This window comes from Aythya fuligula, chromosome 2 (assembly GCF_009819795.1).
Source record: "Aythya fuligula isolate bAytFul2 chromosome 2, bAytFul2.pri, whole genome shotgun sequence".
Taxonomy (NCBI): domain Eukaryota; kingdom Metazoa; phylum Chordata; class Aves; order Anseriformes; family Anatidae; genus Aythya; species Aythya fuligula.
In genome coordinates this window covers 119,577,931-119,595,810 of record NC_045560.1, presented here as the reverse complement: position 1 = coordinate 119,595,810, position 17,880 = coordinate 119,577,931, and the positions used below count along the sequence as shown (strand labels likewise).

The 17,880-nt window shown below is 41.1% G+C and overlaps 1 protein-coding gene across 3 annotated transcripts in view; it reads right to left on the bottom strand.

Moving 5' to 3' along the window:
* Window positions 1-1,270: 1,270 nt before the first annotated feature.
* LYN (LYN proto-oncogene, Src family tyrosine kinase) overlaps window positions 1,271-17,880 on the bottom strand; it is a 51,498-nt gene continuing 34,888 nt past the window's right edge. For all 3 annotated transcript variants that reach the window (XM_032182981.1, XM_032182980.1, XM_032182979.1), the window contains exons 11-13: window positions 9,779-9,932; window positions 7,561-7,692; window positions 1,271-2,856 (exon numbers count right to left, since the gene is read on the bottom strand). In XM_032182981.1, the coding sequence (XP_032038872.1) occupies window positions 2,654-2,856; window positions 7,561-7,692; window positions 9,779-9,932 (489 nt within the window). In that variant the 3' untranslated portion in view covers window positions 1,271-2,653. The remainder of the gene's footprint in view (window positions 2,857-7,560; window positions 7,693-9,778; window positions 9,933-17,880) is intronic.

Here is a 17,880-nt window from a genome sequence, read left to right as displayed (position 1 = left end):
TGATGATGAGCTGAAAGAATCACAGCTCTGCTTGTTACCTACCTGTAACTACAAACTCGATGTAAGAGCAAGACTGGGGCGTGATAAAACTTGAAATAGTTTCCTCATGGCAATTTCAGTCAGTAAGTGTGAGGTTTTCATTAACTACTGTGAAAATACTATGTCTTTAAGAGTTGGAGAATCCTTTTAGGACAAAGCAGAGCCTGTAAATAAATCAAATTCATCAGCTCCTGATGCTTATTGGTAGAAGAGAACCCAGTTTGGAGTGAGAGTCTTCCCCTCATTTGGAGTCGCTAGGTGGTGCAGCCTTCCTGTGTGATACTGCAACAGCCCTTTGCATGTGAGTGCTCTTACCAACCAGTTGCTTGAGTTAGTCTGCTTGAATGCAGTGATAAGTAATCACTCTGGTATGCCTTTAACCTGTCTGAAGTGGTAGGACTTGAGCCAGTGCAGGTCTCGTGTTTTTGAACGGTTTCCCTTAAATATGGGTTATCGCCAGGGTAGAATTTCTAAAATATTATTCTATTCCCACACAAACTATTCCAACTATTAAAAAATATTTTGGTGTAGTGCTACAAAACACTGAGTGCTGATCTCTTGAGCAAGAAGGCTGCTGAGTACAAATTTCTCTGGACCAGCAATGGTCAAACAATAGGCTAACACTAGAAACTTATTGTAATATCACTTCAAATGATTTCATGCTGTGCTTTGATGCTCCGTCATTTGTCTGAGATTGTATACTAGCACGTTTGCAGAACGCTATCTGTAATCTCTTATTCTCCGAGCAAATGGCATTTCCATGCACCTTCCTGCTTCCTGGATCACTTCTGTTGGCTTCAGGTTATTGGCTTCAGGAAATGGTTTGAAAAACAAAGTTCTAGTATCTCTTAAGCTAAAACACAACCTGTAGTGAAACACTTACCAAGCTTTAGCTGTAATCTTTTTCAAAGGGTTGCAACGGACTGGTATGTTAAAGAATTTTGAGAAGCTGTTTTAAAGGGCATTTTAGAACTAAATCTTTTCTTCCTGCCTGCTCAAAGGAAACCCAAAAAGGGCTGCAGAAATGGGTGGTTCAACCTGCTTCAGCTTCCCAAGACTGAATAGATATAAGGCATGCAGAGTCCATCAATATTTACCATTCTAAGTTACCCTTCTGAGTGGTAATAAGCAGAGGCTTTTATCTTCCATGTGCAGCTACTGTTATGGACAGAGTATGAGGCATTTTTCCCCAAATTACTGCTGTACGACTCATTTCAGACTAAGCGTTTATTAAAATTAAAAATCACCATACAATAGAAACAATATTTACATATTTATCTGATAGTCTGCTTAACCAGCATAGTTTGGCTGAAGGAGGCCAATGGAAAACAAAAGCAATGATTGTTTATGCTGCTGAACGTTAGCTGCAGGCACACCAAAGCAAAGTACCACTTGCCTAAATAGTTGGGGTGAGAGGTGGCAAAGATGTGCTGGGTTTCAGTGGTAGGAACAGTGTCACCAAGGAAAAAAGCCCACTTATACTGTAGTTGCATTGTAATTGCACTAGCTCAGCTGTTTTGGTAACTCATTCGAGTAGAACGATTTGATATAGAGCTTAGCAAACTGCGTTTCGTTTTTATGAATTACAGATTTAGATACTGAGCAACGACGTTATAGTGTTACTGCCATATAACTGAATATCCTACTGCATATTTCCACAAATTGGTTTCGACTGTGCTAGAGCTAGTTTTAGCTTTAAAACAGCTTTTAGGTTAGTCGATTAAAGCAGCAAAAATACAAGGAATACTCGAATAATCACAGACCATTAGAAATTACGATTAAAATATTTTCACGGGTAAGATTCTCAGTGACTGCAATAAAAGTATGAACTTCCTTCAAATTCCTGTGCTTTCCCCTTGATGATGACTTTGGCCTTGTGGGAAACCGAAGGTGGGACACAGAGCTGGATATGCTGCTGCTTCTGCTGTCATGTATGCGCTTCTGCATCTGAGAGGGCTGTTGCGTTGCTTTGAAAATTATTTTAAACTTAATACGAGTGACAGAGCAGTAAAACAGAATCATCTTCAATGTAAAGAATTACATACATAACCCTTCCTTAAAGGAAATCATGACAACATTTAGAAAGTCTTACAAGAGGTGCCAGTACTCCCACTGCGACTGCGAAATAACAAGGATACAAAAATAATTTTCACACTGCTGCATTTCAAAAAAGGTGATTTAAGAGCAACACCATGTCTTAAATCTGTAAGGTCTCCTTCATGCCTTTTTCTTTCGAAGACAGCTGTTCATGCATCCCTTTTATAAAGGCCTCCTTGTAATGTATTCCATGACTGATCCTGAGAAGGATTTGTCAGACTGTACAGGTGCATGGTCGCTTTCCTTTTGCCTCCCTTCCCACCCCAAAAAGCTGACTCGGTTTGGTATGTTTCTGCAGCTGCAAAACACAGAGCACTTAAGAGAACTTCAACCTCTAGAGGAATTCTTTTAACCAAAGAAAAGCGTGATTATTTCGCTGCAGAATTTGTCTTTCCGTCAGCATCTCAGCTTCCACACTTGGTTAAGACATCCAAGCTCACAGAGTAATTGGTTACAGCAGTCTGTCCAGGTAAGTCTGTGACAATGCTCCATGTCAGCAGGAAAAGTGTTCTTTGTTCTACGGCTGCTGTTGGTACTGCCCTTCTGTTGCTGTGTAGAAGTCATCGAGCACGCTCTGTAGATAATCAAACGTCGGTCTCTCTTCTGCCTTGTCTTTCCAGCACGTTTTCATGATGTCGTAAAGCTCAGCTGGACAGGTTTCCATACGTGGCATCCGGTACCCACGCTGGAGAGCAACCATCACATCTGAATTGCTCATACCTTTAATAATAATAATAATAATAAAGGTTTCAATGAATAGATCTCTTAACTCCTTAAGAAACTATTTGACTTGCTTCTGTTCCCCGAATCCCTCCTGTTTTTCCTGCTTTCAGAGGCGGTGAGATCCACAGCCAAAATCCCACCCTGGCCAACTGTGTCACTCTTCCCTCTTTGTCTCTGGCTGCAGAGCTTCAAACCTGCTTGTTCCACACCGATGGAGAGCAGCACGCCTGCTTCACCACACTGCTGGTGCCCCATGCCCACGCACCCTTCAGTGTAGTTACACACTCAGATTTTTCTCCTATATCAACTATTGCGCATCTGCTGCTGATTGCAAGATAGTGGACATCACTGACACTGTTACATGCAACAGGCAATTTCCTCTCCCTCTTGCTCATGCTATTCCTGTTGTGCAAAACCATCTCATCAGCTGAGATGAGCTTTGCTTTTTTTCCCCGTTGTTGCTCTCTTTCTGAGAAAAAGAACAGTAACAACCAGCAGCGCATCACGAGCCTCACGTGCCTCTCTCACGGACCAGCCCCAGACTGCACCCTCCTCTTTTTTTGATCTTCTTCTTTTCCTCTTTTATATCCTTGAGAGCTGGGTTCACAGAAGGGTTGCAACACCTGCTCTCAGAAGGCAGCCCTGCATGCGAGGTCAGCTATGCCAGGGCCAACAAGAAAACCACTTCCTACCCCAAAGCCTGCCTTTCAGCTTGCCCCTTCCTCTGCACATCTTACACAACTCGATGGGCTAACTATGCCAGCTTTACCTTCTCCCAAGCCAGTCTCTAAGCTTTTTGTACCTCAGACAGGGCATGCAGGAAGCACCTGCATTTCAGCCCGGACACTTGCCATCAATGAGGACTTTATCTCTACCCAGAAGGGTATCCTGACCCCACAGCTGCTGGCTGCTCCTCTGAATAAGTTCCCCAAATGGTGCAGCTCTGCCTAAGACTACCATGTGGTGTGTTTTGATTTTTTTAACCTCTGGGTAGGTGAGTGTGTGATGTGCACTGCTCTGACCGACGCCGAGGCTTGCAGCAGAGGTGCAGGTGTGCTGCTGCCCTGGGAACGCGGTGACCGTGCAGCTCCGCCACTGCAGAGCACCACACGCATTGCCGGAGCTCCGAGGCTATGATTTAAGCCACTTGGCGGCTAAGGACACATTTGAATCACAACCAAATGACAAATTAATTCAGTATAACTCCTTTGATTATTCAGGATGACTTGAATTAAGGGGATTTTCCTTAATACACATGGAAGTTCTGCCAATCACAATATGCACACCGTAAGACCAAGCCAATTTTTCCTCATTTAGAAGAGCAGGCACCACTACAACAGAACATAGTGGATCCTTGGATCCTCTTTCCCTTCATTTCAAAGGGAGAGGTTAATTCTAAGATCTGTGCAGGGTAGGATTAATTTCCCCATATAATTTGACATTAACTACAGGACACTGCTCCAAATTCCCAAAGGCCGGAGTTCCTTCAGTTCAAGCCTTTTGGCTTTAACCTCTAGAAAAAACATCAGCCATGAAATCTGGGTCTGAATGAGAGCAGTTACTTTGGGCCCATCTTTTGTATTTTCAAAATTTTGCTTTGGAAGGAGGAGTGAAGTTTTCCTAGCACTGCACATGCTATAGCAAAAGAGTATTTTGAAGGTAGCAGTGGAATAGGATGTTTTCACAGAAGAAGGAATTACTGCTATATAAAGTAAAGCCAAAATAAATATAGAAAGAAAGCCAATGAAGTATTTTTACAAGGAACAATGATCTGACTGCTTGGGTTTAAGTACTTTATAGGCTTGTGCTTAGATCTAGTGTCTTTAGGATTGTTACTGTATTCTGAATGCTGCACACTGTGTTTCAGCTAACTTGCAGAAAAAATATCTGTTAAATAACCATTTAAGTTCATAAGACCAAAATGAAGAGCCTTTTATCAGTATTGCATACTAGGTACAGCATCATGAACATCCTTATGTATTTAAAAAAAAAAAACACAGAGGTTTATCTGTCTACCCAACACATGATGTAGTACCCTCAGAATAGCTACTTGTTTAACTTCTCCACGTTATTTTTTTTCTTTCAGCTAGAGAGTCACCTGTTTCACCAAAACTATGTCCTAGTCAGTAAAAGACATCCCACATACATATTTGTTACACCTTATATGCTAGCAAAGTACTAACTCTAAAGATTTGGTACGTGTGTTGATTTACATTGTGGTACCTGTTAAGGTTCACAGATAAAAGATTTCCTTATGTTACAGCCCGGGAAATGATGTAAGCACAGCAATGTGAAGGAAAAATCCCAGTGTACCGAAAGTGACACATGTTGTGAAGAACAGCTGATATAACTGGAATGCAAACATGGCTCGTTCCAATAAATTACATATTGTGTAATCACCTGGAAATTAGGTTTTTACAACCAATTCGACCTACTTGCCTACAGAATCAGACACTTGTTTCGTATTTCAGAGGTAGTTCCTGAAACTGTAGTCCCACTAATTGCTTTGAATTTCTCAGGAAGAGAAACAGCTGTTGGAATTTAGGAACAAAGATCACAGAAGTTCCAAGTTTCTTGGCTGGAAATGCTTCCTACCAAGCTGCCTGCCTAGATTTTCTTTGCTAGCATTAACTACTTGTCAGCTACAACTCAAACCGTTTTGTATGCAGCTTTATGCTGAAAGCTTACTAGATGCTGAAGCTGGTTAATACCTGAAAATAATATTTTGAAGTGTTCCCATTAGAACCGAAAAATCAATTTACTGTTTCTACTCCAGCGGCTGCTACTCACATCCTATCACTGGGCTATTCTTGCCACGCTGGGGTAATTTGCCCAAACCTGTCACATTTCTTCATGTGAAGTAAATTGGTCATCCACTTATTTTGCTGTCCTGCTGGTTCTCCAGTATCAGCTTTCTGCCTATTAGGCTACTTCAGTTTAGACTTTTATTTAAAATAGACATACATCCCTCTTGCAGTTGAATGCAAACTATTACAAGCAGTATGCAGTATGTGTTTTATGGAGGTAAAGAGATAGCAGACTTAGCTGCAGAATTAAGTATTGGTTGGGGTTTTGTATTTTTGTAGTGCTGGTTTCTGGGTGAGTTTGTAGGTCTGCTCGGGGAACGACAATTTTCGAGGCATCCAGAAATAACCTTGTGGGGCCACCTCAGCACGGACTAGTGTCTGGATGCACGGGCATGTGCTAATGGGAAATAAAGTCTTGCAACTGTGGGAAGAGCCATGAATTACCCTGCTGCTGACAGCTTCCATCTGATCTTTCCTTGGGGACCTGAGCAGCTTTTTTAGACTAAGACTGGGAGGACCAGCTACTCAGTCACATATTTTATAGCCCTTACCTAAAAAATGTTTAAACATTTAGCTATGCAAGCAGCCCTATCACCTCCTGAAGTTTAAGGGGGCTGCTCTTGAGCTTAAGTGCTTCCCTGGACTGGAGCCTTGAGGAGAGATAAGAACGTCTGCTTTGGCTCTGCCTCCTGCACGGAAAGGTGATGTGTTCTTCCCTCATATAACATCAAGCTGGCTGCCATCAACCTTTCCCCAGCTGCTTGAGCCCCATTGGAAGTCCGGTCTCCTGTTCCCACAGGTGTTAAGCCTACTGTCACGGCAGGGTTTGGGACTCAGGTCACTTGGTTCTGTCACTTCGACATCCCTGTTGTTTCAGGATGCAGTTTCAGCTGCTCATGAAGTGGTGGTGAAAATGGTTTCACCATTTAAACAGCAAGAGCTGCTGCACTGGAAGTGCTGGGAAAGCATTGCTTGAATATATAACAACTGCTCTCCCTTTCCTGCCTGTAAACTGCCAGATCCAAAGGCTTTATCTCAGGAGTTACTCCGTCTGTTAAATGGAGGTGAGCAGGCCAGGTGAATACAGCTGCACTTTCTCCATTCACCCACAAGATAAGAGAATTTAGGTTAATTTTCCACAACCTCAGCAAGCTTATGTGAATGCACCCTGCTGCCCTGAGTTAATCAGCTATGCCCGAGACGTGACGGTTTTATACACACAAATATCTTTTATACGAGCTATTTCTATGCATTGGAAACATCACTATGTATTTTGTCTAACAAAAAGAAAAAGGAAACATGAAGCACATCACCATTTCACAGCTACCTTTATAGCCACTATTGATGTACTCCCCTGTGGTCTCGTATCTGAACCATGGGAACAAAGAGAAACTATGCCAAGTGGTACAGCAGCACTGCTTTAGGCTCTGTTTCTTGTTTGTTCAGATTAGCTCGTGACGACAAAGTATTAGTGCCTGCTTGCTTGTGAAAACACACTTTAGTACTTTCACATATTATGGTATTAAAAAAAAGAAGCCAGTAGCTTACACAGTACCATTGAAACTTGTACTGTGTCCTCCCCATGACAGTGCTTTAGCCTGTGAAGTGGAGATCTCTGGCAATTACAACTATTCAGCTGTAAATTCTTTTAAATATATAAAAATGAGTCCTCATTCATGGTGCTGTTAGTCCATTTACTAAAATTTATCCCCACGAGGCACATGGCTTACACATAGGGTCATGGTAGCTTTTCAAACACTACCTTTACCTGCAAGACATTTCCCAAATCACCGGTTTTGCTACTGTCAGATGCCAGCTCTTTCCCTGGGTAATTTCTTTGCCTTTTAACACTGCAGCATAAATACAGAGCAATGGTATAATCATGTGTCCATACCTGGATAAGGAATCTTTCCATATGTGACGATTTCATACAGGAGAATCCCAAATGACCACACGTCAGACTTAATAGTGAAAGATCCATAGTTAATTGCCTCCGGTGCTGTCCATTTAATAGGGAATTTTGCACCTAAAAGACAAAACAGTCTCAATCAGTCAAAGGCAAATTTAAACACTATATCAGGCCACTGGAAGGATTTAAGAGACTTGTCTATGGTACTCCTAGAACAGCAAAGTTACCATCAACTCCTTCTATCCAGGAATTACCAGAAGAGAAGTGCTGGAAGACACATGTTGCCATGCTTCATGTCCTGCATTAAAGGTGCAAATGAAATGCTGAAAGTTACATAGCACCATAGCCTCTCGGGTATTGTGAACTTTTGCTAAAATGACAGTAAACATTTTACCTTCTACCAGTGGTCAGGGAAAAATCTTACAAATCCTGTTTGTTGGGCTTTAACCTGGCAGGAGCTCAGCACCACATTCACTTCCCCCAACCCCGAGCAGGATGGGGGAGAGAATCAGGGTGAAATTAAAAAAAAATTCCCAGCCAGACCATGAGCAGCACAACTCCCCCCTTTTTATCATTCCTTATGATGTCCCATGGAATGGGACATCCCTTTTGCCAGCCTGGGCCAGCTGCCCTGGCTGTGTTCCCTCCCAGCTCCTGGTGCACCCCCAGCCTCCTTGCTGGCAGGGCAGCACCAGGAGCTGGAAAGACCTTGGTTCTGTGTAAGCACTGCTTTGAAACAGCTAAGACATCAGTGTGTTATCAGCATTATTCTCATCCTAAATCCAAAACACAGCACCACGCCAGCTACCAGGAAGAAAATTATCTCTATTCCAGCTGAAACCAGGAAACCATCATCTGGAACTTCACAAGACTTAGCTAACTTCTACCATTTTAAAGAAAGTCCATCTAACTTCAACATGCACTTTAACGTACGCCACACTCAGTTATTTCTAAACAGCCATAGATGCAAAAGGAGTAGCAAGTCATATATTAATATATGTCTTTCGTGTCTAAATAACTGATTCCAAAAAAATCCCATATAAATGCAAACTCCATCTAGTTAGAAAAGAAGCAGCCATTGCTGGGGAATATTACTTTAGCTCTTCAGGCAAAGAAGAGTAATGCAAACAGATCCTGGTTATGCCCTTTCTACCCTGCTCTGTCATGCTGGCACAAAATACCGGGTAAGCTAGATAACTACTGAATGCCAGGAAACTGATCAAAGAAACCCAGCATAAGGAATTTATTGCATGAAAGGATCGTTTAATCAATACACAATGTCCAGAGCTGGCTAAAAAAACACAGGTATGGGTTCTGTTCCTCTGAAAGCTGCTTAATCATGCCCTTCCCTCTGAGCTCCCATTGAATTAGTCACTGGTTACCTAGTGACTTCTGAGTAGCCCTTTAATCGTCTCCCTTTAATCTCAACTGAACAACGCATTGTTCTCTTTCTTCCGCATACCTTGGTTCTTAAACTCTCATCCTACATTACCACAGTTTCCACCCAGCCAGTGTGAAAACATGAGGTAGTGTCCTTAAAATGAGAGCAGGACAGCCAGCCAACAGGCACGCTCAGAGAAGCTTTAGGGCATTTACTCTAATGCAGTTTGTGCATGGGAACATTAAAAAAAAACACAGAACTTTTCACTACAGCTAATAGACTACGCCCTTCTTAAAACAACCTGTGACGATATTAGCAAAACACATATGGCAAAATACAGACAAATCTTTAATAGCATGCTTTCCTCTCTCACCAGTCCTGCCCCTGCTGCAGCATTACCTCCTGGCCGTGTGCTGAACAGGGGACAAAAAAGGAGGCAGCCTTTGAGCGTCCCTATGCACAGGAGTGATGCTGCCGACCACACAAATCAATGCTGCAGCTCCTAAAGCAGCTCCAAAAGATAACCAGTTTTGCAAAAGTTTCCCCCAAAAACTACAACTACCAGGGCTGCTTCCTTTCTGTAAGGGAAGGAAGGTGCATGTGGCACTTAGGATGTGAACAGAAAATAATTTTCATAATTTCTCAGCATTTAATTCAGTGGGATGGAAGCTGCAGGTCATTTTAAAAGTTGTTGGCATTAGAATGCTAGTTAGTTTTTATGGCATTTTCTGTCCTTGGTGATCATATTAATTTTAAATACAGCCTCAATGCCTCCCAGAGACTGAATTTTTAAAGACAAAACAAAACAACAAAAGAACATACCTTCTCTTGCTGTATATTCATTGTCTTCAATAACTCTAGCTAGTCCAAAATCAGCAATTTTGCACATCAGTAAGTCCGAAACCAGAACATTAGCTGCTCTCAAGTCTCGATGGATGTAATTTTTCCTTTCTATGTATGCCATTCCTTCTGCAATCTGTAACAAACGAAACAACTGTTTTGGTATTTCAGCACAATACAATGCCATTGGCAGGCCAGGCCTCTCTGTTCTTTCAATGTACCAGCAAAGTCATGTTCACTGATTCATTAACAGCAACTTCGGAGCATTTTGTATGTGGAAATTAGGAGAGGTTGACTGCCATGCAAAATTTACATGTAGATCCAGTCCTGCAAAATGGTACTTACAGTGGCAGCTTCAAAAGAATAGTTTGGATGAATAACAGCCAGTAGGATAAGATACCCAAATCAAAAATTTAAATGAAATGTTCATAAGGTTTCTACTACAATATTCTCTTTCCTAATTTACTAACCAATTTATTTTTAAAATAATAAGAAAATGGAAGAAATTAGTAAGTTAAATGAGAGACATGTTCTTTTAAGTTTCATTAAGCAACAATGCAGAAAGTTTTTTAAAAGAAAAGGAGACAAAACAAAAGCAAACAAGCAAACAAACAAAAAACCCACCAGCTTTCTAATTACCTGAAATTGCCTGGGAAATTACTAAGACAGGTCAAATAACTTTATGTACATTTTCACCTCCGACAACATCTACCTGCTCATACATGAGGAGCATTTGGCAACAGCAAGTAGTCAGATACTATCACAAGTAAATTTAACTCGCATTTCAGCAACCAAAATTAATTTCCAAATCAAATTGAAGGTGATTAATGCTCTCAAAATACACACTGGGGATGATTACCTCAGCATTTGTCCAGACTGCCCTATTTCCCACCCAAAGAAAAACATACTACTTTTCAAAAAAAAAAAAAAAAATAGTTTCTCAACTCAGAGCAGTAAAAATTTTGTGTCATTGGTATGCTATCCAGAAGTTTAATAGGAGCTAGGAAAAAAATAACACCAGACCAGTGCTTGGGAGCTGTCAGTATTTCTTTTCCCTGTGAGATTGCTGGTGCCATTTCCATTTAAGTCCCACAGGCTAACTGTGCCAGAGACACTACTCCAGAATTTCTGCAGGTGACGTGTCTTTGCCATGCACATTATTTGGGGAACACAAGCTCCCAGATTTGTCAATGAAGCAGCAGTGAAACGTAAGGGCCCTTTTCACCCCAGTTCCTACCACACTCATACACAAGCTCTTTCCCCTACATCTCAGGAGAAGACGAGCACACGGACACCTTCCTCATGCCAGAGCTGCACATTTCAGCTGTGCAGTAAAGCAGACAGGAGCACCTGACAAAACTTTAAGAAAACATTCACACCACTTCTGCTTATCCGTTTTTAAAAAGTCCCCGAGGGATACACCACACGCACGCAGCACTGCCCCTTACAGCAGTGAAACCCCGTTACCTTCGTTCCTCTTTTGTTGTTCAGGCAGTGGAACACACAGCCACTTTCCCTCCCACCTCCTGCCACTGAAAAACTCTTCTTACAAACCAATATATTGCCACTTCTTCAGGGCAGTCTTAAATTTCACTTACACAACACAAGGGGGTTCTCACACTAAACAAGAAAGAAAATCTGTGATGATGAAGAAAGTGAAGAACTTCTGCATTTCATATTTTCTAGAAATAAGTAAAAGGTATTTTAAATAATGAAGGAAGCAGCTACTAGTGAATAGTCACCACAGAGAGTCTTACTAGAGGCTTAAAGGCTACTCACAAAATAGAAGGGTAGCATTTAAATCTCTCCTCCACATGTGATGATTTGGGTTTGGGGAAGAAGGAGAACTGAAAGCGAAAGTTTTGCTCTAAGATCAATGCTGAAGTGGGACTGGCCAGCTTGGCAGATGCGACTGAAATGCAGACAGGTGCACTAATGCCACTGTGAAAACGCAGCAACAATCAAGAAGGAATCAACTTTCCTCTTACTTCCCTGCACAGATCCAACACTTGGACTAACTGCTGGCTGGCGAATGAAAAACCATTTCATGGAAGAGAAGTCTGTGGCCGTGATTCTCAGTTTCCAAGCCCAGCCAAGCAAAGCCATTGGAAAGACCTTTCTATTTCCTGTTCTTTGTGCCAGATCCACTGAACTTATCATCTGTTAGTCACAAACTAAGAATGTGACAGCAAACAATTCACTATGTTTTCAGCAAATACAAATTACGTTTCCATGCAATTCCAGGGCAATGGTTTTGACCGTATTGAATCAGAGAAATTCAAAGAAGCCGTGTATGTACAAACGTTTGGGCATGCAAAAAAATTCCCAAAAATGAGTGGGCAAGGAATTCTGATTAACAGGAGGGGAAACACAGAAAATCAACAACCAAATTCATATATCCAGTTCATGTTAAGCCCTTGTGATCAACAAACAAACAAAAAAAAATAAAGGAAAGAAAAAAAAAAAACACACCCCAAAAAAACCCACAACAAAACAACCCACACAAAAGGATTTTTTGATGAAGGAAATGTGTGCCAGAGCCCATGCGATAACTCTTTCTGATAATTGTTGGGTTTTCACTGCCAAATGGTATGTTACATGTAAAGAAATCCACAGGAACAAAAGAAAAAGAAAGCACTCTTTCCCTTTCTTTTAATGATCATTTGTACCTGTCAAGGCTATTTGGTGACATGCTAGTCAGAAGCAGGAAAGGAAAGATTATTTGGGCTCGCACGATGGTTTTCGTGGCCTTTAAGAAAGGATCCTGCCTACACTGCACTGCTGCTACTCAAAAAGAAACCGGTTTTCTCATAACCTATAATGAACTACTGGCATGCTTGTAGAATTACCTAAGCTAAATTATTTGACAATAACAATAATAGAAAGCAATCACTAAGTAGTAGGAATTATGTACACAATGTAAGAATGACAAGTAACCAACTAACTCCTGGAAGGAATAAATCAGCCCGTAAGACAGCCTCCAGACTGTAAATCTTCAGCTGAAAGTCAGACGATAAATAAATGACTTGGAGCCAACGTTTTGCATACGGCTCTGTCACTGACATGGTGATTTCAGCTAGCTGTGCTTTTTTCTCTCAGTTTCTGTTCTTTCTGCCTGTAAAGCATGGTGATTACTTATCTTTCCAGAATGCTTGTGGGTCATCTCACAAACAATAAAACTCTTTCAAAATATTTGAAGAAAATGGTAGGAAAAGCAGGGAGCAAGCAATGACGCTAAAAGAAGCATTACATGTGTTCTGCCCAGTCCTTCACATCTTCTGAAGGGAGAGGGGAGAACCTAATAAACCACCACCTCAGGAGAGGAGACTCTGCTCTCACAGCAAAGCTACACTTTCTGAAAATGAAAACCACTTGGTCACAACTCCGAGGCTGCATTGATGAAATGCCACAGCTGAAGCTAAACAGCACATACAGAGATGGGCAGTTATGTTCTCTTTTTTTTTTTTTTTTTTTTCCCAAAGTGTGAAGCTCTGCCAATCATTTTATTTTAAATTTTTCCCTACAAAACTGAAGAACTTCTGGATTCCTTCACAGCTCAGCTTTTCAATTGAAAGACATGTTTCATTTCAACTTTCATTCCAAGGCCTGTGATTCATTTTTGCAAGAGTTACTTCAAACGAGACATGTTTTACATATTGTTTGCAATGCTGTTTATTAATGCAGAGAGAGGATTGCAGTAACATCTGTAACAGATTCCACTTGTGCATTTGTAAGCCGTGTGTAAAAATGTGGAATACTAAAAAGGCCAGATGGGCTTGTTCGGGGTTAACCTGATAGGATGTTTTTATATCATGCTGAGAATATATGATATCAAGTTGAGAACGAAAACTGGGTGATGGGGATCATGAAACAGATGGGAATGAAAATGAAACATAATGAAAGAATGGCAATATGAAGACTTCTGTTTTTCCTAGGAAAGCAAACTTTAAACAACTTGGAGAGTTGGCAGGTGCAACCTTATGGGAAAACAGTTTCAGGAACAACCATGCCAGCAAGGAAACAACAATTACAAGTGCAAGGGCAAACCACAAGGAAGTGCTCAACAAGAAAAGGTTGGCCAAGTTTTACATGGCCTGAAACCCCTGAAAATGATACAGTCAAATTATAAATTGTAAAAGAATACCCAAATGTGACAAAAATCAGAAGAACTCACCCACAAAACATTCTGCAAATAGAAAGTGTAAGCAGGGAAACATTCTAGAGGTGCATTTGTAACAAGATGTGCAACAAAAATATTTACATTAAACAGATGGGGAAGGCTACATGCAAATGACACAGATAAGTTTTTAAATGCCTGCTTTTGCTTCAGTCTTCACTAAAAGCATCAAGGATGCACGCATGGCTGACATGAATAACAAAGGGGTAAGAACTCAGGGTATAAAAAGGAAACTGGGCTAGAACAGTTTTGAAGGATATGAGTGTTTATGAAACACCTGAACACTGTCAGTAAATCCAAAGTCACAGAGCCTCTACTCACCTGTAAAACAGGGAAGTAAAATACAGACAAAGAATAAATAAATTGAAGTAATGAATCAGTATTCAAGGTTGCACCTAGTTTGTATTTGGTTACAAATTAAATCAATTCTGGGGGGAAAAAGAAAAAGAAGAAGAAAAAAAAAGAAAAAAAAAAGAAAAAAAGAAAAAAATAGATATGACCTATGATGTTATGATGCCCAAAAGACTAAGAAACACAATGCTAAATCATCCCCACTCTCCAGCCCTATTTCATCTATAATTTTTAAACCAAAATAATCTAGAAACAGTTACTTTGGGGATCATTTAGGTATTTTTAAAAGGCTTTCCTTTGCATGGACAGATGGGGCTTTTTTGTCCATTCAGGATCTGTACATGTGAAAGCTACAGGTGAAAATGCACCCCATAGACGCCAGGGATTTGTGAATAAAGACGGCTTCAATGATCCCTCTGAATTGCTGTTGCCACCTGCTACACAAGTGATTCTCACTCCCCAGGGCTGCTCTACCACTGAGGCTGCATCTGAGGGCTCAGCAGTGAGCAGGACATCCTGGCCACATCCCTTTTCCTTTGCTGGGCTGGGCGGAGGGTGGCCACAGAGCTGCTCTCACTGCAACCCAGCCCAGACCTGTGGCCCTGTGGGAAGCTCCTGCTAAAGCAGGTGAAGCAGCCTATGTAAGCCAGAGTACATAGGAAATCAGTGAAAAGCAGCTATAGTGTGAGGGACTATCCTGATGAGGTTTAAGAAGAGGAAGTAATGTAGCATCTGCTGAGGTTCACACTGCTTTAAATTTGGTAATTCCCAGTTCTTAGGGAAGAGTGTCAGAAAAAACAGCCTGCGGTTTTGGAAGGTTTAAGCAAACACATGCTATTGACCTGGATAAGACTTTATTTGGTCTAGGGTTAACCAAAACCAGATTCCTTTCAATGATGGCCAGACATGTAATAAAATAAAACACACTTGAAGAATTTGAAAAAAGAATTCATCCTCACATCATTAGGGTAAGCGCCTATGAAAAGGGTATAGACCCTCTGAAACTGAAAACTGTTGAGAAACATTTTAATTCTTCAAATGATAATTAATGTAATACCTATTTTCCATTTGCAGCAGAGTTTATCCTAAAGGTGGGTCAGGAAAGGCTGCAAAAATGTACTCCACTTTCTCCAGTCAAACAGCTAGGTAGGTAAAGTAGACCCACATGGGAAAAAAAAGAGTAATTATGTACTGGAATACTAGAGAGAATCATTATTATTATTTCAATATTATTATTAGTCTAATGGCATTGTAGCCTTAAAAGGCAGAAATAAGAGGATAAGAGTTGCTAACAAAGTTGTAGGTCATAGAAGGATTAATGGAAGTATCAGTGCTGCATGGAAAAGACTGTTTTTGTGATACAACTGACCAGTTTGAAAAGTATGACATGAGTATGTTCATTAATAATCGATATAATTTTCCTAAACACAGCCATTATGCACGTGTATGCTAAGCAGCAGATAACAGATTCGCATAAGAAGTAGGAAGAGTTTATACATGCAAAAAGTTCACTGAATTTGCATCATACATTCTTAGTTGACCTCATAAAAGCCTGAGTTCAATAACTAGAAACAAAGAATTGGAAGCTCTTTGGGTAAATTAGCTGTGGGGCAAGACAGGAAACAACTACTAAGATCCAGTTTGCCAGTCACCCTGGTGATGCAACAGCCAGGCTACTGCCTGTAAATGACAGAGGGGAATACGAGCAGCCTGCACGCTGAGTGTTTTGGTCTGCTGCCTTAGCAAGATCTGGCAGCAGAGGTTGTGGACAAAGCAATGAAATTCGCTCACGCCCAAGCCTGTAACTGGGAACCGACAGCCAACAGCACCTTTGCATTTCCTCAGCCTGCTTGCTGAGCTGAGAAGCAGAAGTACCAGGAACTGCTCGTAAGTTGTGTCAGCTCGTGACTGCCAGACCAAGGAAGTTACAGGACCAGACGGTGAGGGTGCTGGGCTACTTAACACTTACCAAGTAGTGGTCTCATAGGCTCTACATAGAGGGAAACAGGCTCAGATGTTGGTTGCTCTGTGTACTTGACTTTGTTCCTGGCATATATTGAAAATTCACAATTCTGCTGAATTCTACAGGGGATGCCTCCAGTCTATTTTGTATTAAAGCAGGCAGTACGTGCTGAAGATATGTTTGCAAAACTCAGCTTCTTTTAAAACACTCTCATTACAGAGACTGCTAGCATTCATCTCTAGTGGCCAAAATTATCTTTGCCAGGGCATAACCAACCCTAGATTTCCCTAGCCCCTACTCATACACACTAATTAAAACACAAAAGAGAAACCTCAGCTCTTCCAGAGGGCAGATTGTTTGAGAAACAGAGCTGGATTGCCTTCCTAGCAAGCATTTTCTTGCCATGTTTTTCAAAGACCTAATTTCATAAACTGGGACTGCTACTACAGCAAAATACAGAAATTAAAAAAAAAAAAAAAAAAAACCTGAGTCCACAGCTATACACTGAAGTCACCAGCAGACTTAGGTCCACCTAAATCTTCCTCCATTGCTGTTAACAACAGCAACTGATGCGTGCAGATGCTCAGATAACAAAACAGCAGAATCAGTACAGCAGAGTAGTAGTATATTCAATTACTTGCTAAAAAATGCTGTCTTTTTACAAGATGTTTATTTCACCCATGGGAGCACTCCTAACTTTTTTTTTTTCCAAAATCAGAATATTTTATCCCTTGTAAATACAGATTTCTTTCAAGACTGTTCAAGGCAAAGACTTCATGAATTCAGAGAGTGAAGCACTGAGTAGCCATCTGGCAATGCAAACGCCAGCTCACAGCAGTCTTTAATAGTGAAAAAATCAACTCCATAAGCGGGTTCATGTTTAAGGGCATTACATTTTTCAGCTATCTGTTAGTCACACAGCCACAGCCTCCCCTCCCTTTCTCTCACTCCCAGTCCTTCCCTATCAGACAAGGCCAAAGGTGACAAAGGCCATTTCTCTACATAAAAAGGCAATGTATTAAGTGGAAACACTTCCTGACCGTTTTCATGCCGCTGAGTCACAAGTCCATTGCTAATGTATTGTTCTGCAATGGGTAAAGTTTCAGAACTTTTTGTTGCAACATAATTATTGTGTGGACACATGCATGCAGGCACGCCAGCTGTGCAGCGTGGCTGTGAGCAGCTCAGCCTTGGGAAACATCACAGGCATACAAGGGGAAAAAAGAAGACAACCCTCAGCTACCACTCGTTCCGTTTTCAGTCTTCCTGAGAAGCTTGGATAGGCAGGTAAACTGCCTTACTAGAACAGTGTGATTAAAAAGACATGCAGAGCTCAACACTGCATCAACCAAGGCCAAAAAAAAATATTCCTGATCTTATTTTAGTTCACTGTGAGTTTTCTCCCTGGACATTTATAGTGTATAACTGTCAGAGGCAGAAAAGGTGCACTATAGGCACCTTTGATACAGACCTTGACATGCAAATCACTTTGGGGTTTCTCTCTAAATTTTTTCTTATGATGTGGAATAACTTGTATATTTTGAGACTATCTCCATGATTTCACAACCAATGATATTTCATAAGAAATATTGA